The following is a 6611-nucleotide window of genomic DNA, read 5'->3' on the forward strand; positions in this document are numbered from 1 at the left end:
TATAAAAATAATCAGTTAAGTATTTCAGTTTTAAATAACATGATCATGATCATAGCTAAGGAGGCAATGCTTTCCAGTGCATAGGTACCACTTTCATTATTAAAAAAATTAAATTTAACAAAATAATTACTAAATTGCAAGAAAAATAACACAAGTTCTAAACAAGAAAATTGCAGAATGTCTTGCAGCAATGTAACTGCAGCGAGAACTTGCACATGCGGCAATGAATTACTGCAAGAATTGCAATAAAACCTGCAATGTCTAAAATGCCCTTTATATTGCGTTCCTTCCTTACCGTATTTCAAGTCATAGCGTTAATTAAAACCAACATAGGGGGGCCTGTCTTAGGGTTTTACGTGTTTTATCAAGTGGCACTTTACGATTTGAAATAAACCTGTTCTAAATCGCACCAGCAATCCATTATTTTGTGGTACCCATGTAGACGATACCAACTCTATCTGCTTGAATGCAGCTAACCAGTGCATGACAATGTTTTTGACAGATTTGATAATTTGACATAACAACTGACATATGTTTAGTGTTTACTTCTTGCAGATTTACTTAATGATTTCAAAGTTTTTCAATTTTACAACTATTCCAAATTAAACTTTTCAAAATGATGAATCCTGCATCTTTATTTGGTATACAAAGCACAGCTGGTGCTGTCCCAGTTCGAAATGAAAAAGGTAAACGAACCAACCCCTTTGATGAGCTACTTACATTTATTTATTGAAATATTAGGGGAATTATCTATGCAGAAAGTCAAGGTACACAGGTATGTGTCTGGCAAACGTCCCGATTATGCACAGGATCAGCGATCAGATTCCGAAAGTGACGATGAAGACTTCTTGGAAAAACGTAATCACGCGCCCGTTAAACCGCCTAGCCCAGAGGCGCCCAAAAGTGACGACGAAATGAACGATCCAAGGTTACGGCGTCTGAAAATTCGGGAAAACGATACAGAAATAAGACCGGAACGTCGTCGGCACGTTCACGAGCCCGAAGTGCTACAAACTTCGGATGAAGAGGAGGAAGAAGAGCCGATTAATCTTCCTGGTCTGTTATATTCGTATTAGTCATTGTAAAATAAAGCTTTCCAAATCTAGAACCGAAGCACATGTTAGAGGCTCCAGACGATGATGAGTCAGAAGCAGAACTGAGCGACAGCGAACTTGAGAAACGCAGGCAGTTATTAAAACAGAGAGTTTTAAGTAAACAGGAGGATCAGGAATTTCTACTTAAAGAGGAAGAGCATCAGGATACCGAGTCATCTGAGAGTTCAGAATACGAGGAGTATACAGATTCAGAGGAAGAAACGGGTAAGGGTTGTGTCTACTATTAAGGCCCCTATGGAGAAAGTATTACAATCGCCATATGGCGGCATAATTCCAAAGAAAAATTGGCAGGTTCATAATTAGTTAAATTTTATGTGGCAACTGCTATTGGTTAATATCTTATTGAGATATTCCTTTAGTTATTCACACCCACACATTATTTTGAGTATACTGTATTCATTATAAGAAGGTAGTAGATGGCGCTGTGTTTGAAGATAAGCACACAGGAAAAGTATAAAATGCCACCAAGTTATTGTAAAGTAGAAATATCCATCACTGCAAACAGAAATAAATCTTTGACATTAACAGTTAATGACACTTCAACAGTTAGATGGCAACAGAAACTACCAGCTTGCAAAATTCGCCACTCGCTTTATGTTTCAGTGTAATACTGACTCGTATTTTAACCAATCACACTGAAGGTCAAAGCTTCCCTGCTTTCTACCACTCATTGAGTTAGAAAACTAATGGAGGGAATCAAATGCTTGGCCAGACGTAGACCACGGGAACCAAAAGTGGCCTCTAACTGTGATTAAAGTACCACACCACTTCCGTTATCATTAGCGTCTCACTTCAGTGGCGTAGAGATATAATTTTCTTTCCACTAATAGGAATAATAACAAAAAAAACGTATAGAAGGAGTAAAATACATGCTCGTGGTAAAGTAAACAAAATAGACAAGGATGGGAAAGTATGCAGATTTAATATAATCATTGATTACAAATCTAAATATACATTGATGTGTTCCATTAGTATAATTAAGGCCAGTTTACTATAGCCACTACAACTTGACAACTTCCATTAAATTCACTGTGTTGATCAATAGCTACAATTGATTGGTTGGTCTCAGGTTCATTACAAGTTTTGATAGTACCTACCTAGTGCATATTTGACGAGATATTTGATGAACATTTTCCGGTGCAACCTTTGGTCGAAATCATAGTCAATGAAGCGTTGTGAGCACAAAAGTAAATTTCGAGAGCTGTTCTTGAGATATATTTACAAATGTTAGGTAACCATTTTGCTCGAAGTACCGGTTCGTTTGGAAAACTAAGAAACATAAACTAGGTACCTACAACCTCGCCTACAACATGATAAATGACATGTCTTACCGATGAAAGGAAATGCCCTGTTTCTTCCCTTTATGAGAAATTTTGCATGATACGCAGCTAATCATTCTCAATTCACAAAATTGCGTGTGATAAAAACACTATGCGGCAGTTAGTTATTTATATAAACCAGAGCACAAACCGATCCGAAATTATTAGGTACTTTAAAATGGCAAATTTAATAAAATTTGAATTTGGTGGAAAACTGACAGTGACAGGACCCGCGTTTTCATATGTCAAATAATGTCGGCCAAAATGTACCTTCACGGGAACCTATCCACGCGAGTGGCCTCTATCTGTGGCAACTTCCGTCTACAAAAATTCTTACCCCCTCTACCATTATATTCCCTCCATTAGTTTTCTAACTCAATGCTACCACTATACTCTGTTTTTTAACTAGGAAGACGGATTTAAAAACCTGATTTACACTGAAAATGTCACTAGAATCTAGTAACAAAAATAATAGACTCATTTTATACAGACATGTATTGTGGGTTGCGTGATGTGATTTTCTTTCACATTTGGATAGATTTCATTATTTATGCTTTTGGGTTATTATTTGGTAGGAAATCTTTTATATTATGCATACATCATACTTTTAAAAGCGAATTATAATAAATAGGTAATACATTGATAATAGGTAATCATTCTGCATACATTTTTTGGCCTTTGAAACATTATTTTGAATTGTAGATTTAAATGTTTTATCAGTTGTAATACTACACAATCCACCTTACAATTTACAACAAATGTTAAGTTATTGAACAAATTCAGAACAATGGAATTATACTCATATTATTAAACAGCACAGTTCACTGTTTTATGTATGAGCGATTTAGTCACTGTCTTCCGAAAGTTCACTAAAACAGTCACTGTCCTCCGATCCGAGTGAAATAATTAATGGTTCTATAAATGTATCCATTAGACCATCCAATCTACACATCTTATTTTCTTTTTTAGTAACGTTTTGCACACAATTCCGCCAATCGTCAGAGCTCACATTTGCAACAGCGTTATGACCACCGGAACGTTTCGAAGGGGTAACAATCCCAGCACTTCGATATTCTTTAATTATCCGGTATACTGTAGATCGTGCAATTCCTAATATGTGTCATACTTTAATAACAAAATATATACCTACATCATTATTTACGTTACCTGTGATAGATGCAATCTTCAACACAAGCGTAACAAAATTCATATCCGGAGTATCAGACAACATTTGTTTATGTGTTTATAATAAACTGCTTCTCGGAGACTGATAAAATGACCCAAGTTTAAGCAATTACGTTTTTTCAAAGGAGACAAGCTTGCTTTACTGGTACTTGGAGTTGAATCCATCACTAATGCCAGTACACTTAGAACGCGAAATATCAACTTTAGTTCTTAAAAGAACTGTTTGTTTTTGTAAAAATTTATGCAAATGGACTCGGAACACAGAAAAACTCAAAAATAAGTACAACAGTTACGGACGAGAATCGCGATTAAATTTGACAGTTAAATCATGTCAATAGCAATTTCACCTGGGTGTAAAACGGGCGCAGCGCGAGCCAATAGAAACTAAGATTTTTTGCGGGAACTTTTAAATCCGTCTTCCTAGTTAAAAAACAGAGTATACCTTCTTAAAATGAATACAGAGCCATATAAAATTAACTTTCAGTATATTTATGGCCCTGGAATTTTTAGGTCATGTCTGTTGTTAATTTGAAGTTGGTAGGTATTAGATTTACCTACTTGTACAGTAGTAAAACTACTGTTGTCACTAAGACCTTTTCAGCTCTCTAAAACATTAGTATTTGCAATTATTTTTCAATTTTTTTAATAACATAATTACCACTGTATTAACACCCCATATAGGGTGCTGAAAAAATGGCAAATCAACACCATACTGTACTATTGAATTTTAACTATTGTCATTGATTATACACACCAATAATCAATGTTATTATAAACGTGGGTTGTATGGAAATAGAGATTGTTTTTATTTTCAATAATATAAATTGTAAAACATAGATGTCTCTACCATCAAGAGAAATTACACTGACTGTACGAGACTGGCAACAATAAAGTACTTGATTTTTTGTTGGTTGTTGAGATCAGTGGCCATGTTGCATGGAATTTCTGCTACGTGTACAGATATGGTTATTGTGTGTCATACATGTATTGGGTGTTGCCTACACTACAATTGTATTGGTATTTGATGGTCTCTAATTTAAAATTTTCGATGCAACATGGCGGCTGGGCGGAGCTCTCAAGTCCTATTGTCGCCACTGTCTCGCATACAGCCACTGTAGTAGTCAATTATGTTACTTCTTTAGTTGCCATATAGGAATCTGTCAGGAACTGTAGAAAAGTAGCTCAGCTTCGGGAATTGTTGATCACACAGTGTTATATCTGGTGAATAGAGTTGGTAGTGAAGAATTTGAAATCGGACATGTCGATTAATATTTTAATTTGTGCTCTTTGTGAGTTTCAGTGGGTTGTATTGTCTACACAAGCTCAATTCTGTTGTAGGTCCAAGATTAAAACCAATTTTTGTACGTAAACGAGAGCGTATAACCATACTAGAAAAGGAGAAGGAGGCTCAAAGGCAAAAACAAATCGAGATAGACGCTTTAAAGCAAGCAGAAGAACGTCGTAGGCAAACTCTAAGAATGGTGGAAGATTCAATTAGAAAAGATCTTCAAGCTAAAAGCAAGGACACTAACGAGCCAAATTTACAAGACGTGTGTACGGATGACGAATATGACGAGGTGGAGTATGAAGCTTGGAAGTTACGTGAACTAAAGCGTATTAAACGCGATCGTGAAGAAAGAGAAGCGTATGTATATATTATTACGTCATTAATTACTAAGTATTTTGTCTTACAGTATCGAAAAAGAACGCCTCGAAATAGATAGAATGCGCAACATGACAGAAGAAGAACGGCGGTTAGAATTGAGGTTAAATCCGAAAGTAACGGTCAACAAGGCGGTTAAGGGGAAATACAAATTTTTGCAGAAATACTATCACAGAGGTGCTTTCTATTTGGATAAAGAAGATGACGTGTTGAAAAGAGACTTTGCTCAGGCAACGCTCGACGATCATTTTGATAAAACAATTTTGCCTAAAGTTATGCAAGTTAAGAACTTTGGTAGATCGGGCAGAACTAAATATACACATTTGGTTGACCAAGATACTACACAGTTTGATTCTCCTTGGGTGGGAGAAACTGCTCAAAATTTAAAGTTTCACGCGTCACAAGCAGGCGGTATGAGGCAAGTGTTTGAGAAACCGTCATTAAAAAAGAGAAAAATACAACAGTAATTTTTGTTATATACAATAGGTTTATTTATACTTCACATTTTAAGTAATTTGTACCATGGTAGGTATCACACTTTTGAAAGTAATAATTATAATTTGTCCCAAGAGGTTTACTTTGTGATTACATTTTTTAATTATGGTTATTCATTTATTTACTACAATTGTTCACATTGTTGATAAGAATATTCAGAATAAACTGGGATGCTGTAATCAGTTGTTAGTTTTTAAAACGCGCTTAGACATATACTTCCAATTAATGCAATTATTTAGGCCGTACTATAATAGATTAATGCATTATTTTTGTATAGTTTGTTTCTTGTGTAATTGATACATTCCTGCATCCAAATCAAGAAAAAATAAGTATTCCGTTTACAAGAAAGGTTAGACCGATAAAATTATACCTATAAATAGTCTGTCTCGACTTGTACATAAGCTCTTATGTTAAACAATAATGCCAAATCTCATCAGAATAGGATTTGAAGATAATAAGCGGTTTTGTAATCTATAAAATTAAAAACTGAAATCTGGGGACTTTATAAGGATTGCATTGCCTATGTTCTCTGTTACGAATATTTTGATGTTGATGATCTGCACGATTTTCAGTTTAAATTTTGTGATCTGTGATTCTAAAATTACATGGTCCTTCTAGCCGGATTGAGAATCAGTCAGAAGGGACAAGCAGTTCGCAATCAAATTAAAAAGTCGTTTACAAAAAAATGCTGTTAGTGAATATGATGAGATTCATTCCTGCAAAATCAAGGTGAGGTGGACTATGGTTGGAAACAGTAAATACAAAAGAACTCTGGGTAGTTAAGTTCAAGCACAGTCTCATTTTGTGCGGTATTCGCCTAATTATATTAAACTA

The 6611-nt window shown here is 35.2% G+C and overlaps 1 protein-coding gene across 1 annotated transcript; it reads left to right on the forward strand.

Annotated features, from left to right (window-relative positions):
* The first annotated feature begins 493 nt into the window (after positions 1–493).
* On the forward strand, positions 494–6045 carry LOC116164500 (microfibrillar-associated protein 1). The gene is made up of 5 exons (XM_031478689.1): positions 494–686; positions 742–1056; positions 1107–1319; positions 4958–5264; positions 5314–6045. Exons 1-5 carry the CDS (start codon positions 617–619, stop codon positions 5747–5749), a joined length of 1341 nt encoding a protein of 446 aa, XP_031334549.1. The 5' UTR covers positions 494–616; the 3' UTR covers positions 5750–6045.
* Positions 6046–6611: the final 566 nt, after the last annotated feature.

Source organism: Photinus pyralis, unplaced genomic scaffold (genome assembly GCF_008802855.1).
Source record: "Photinus pyralis isolate 1611_PpyrPB1 unplaced genomic scaffold, Ppyr1.3 Ppyr1.4_LG2, whole genome shotgun sequence".
NCBI classification, from domain to species: Eukaryota; Metazoa; Arthropoda; class Insecta; order Coleoptera; family Lampyridae; genus Photinus; species Photinus pyralis.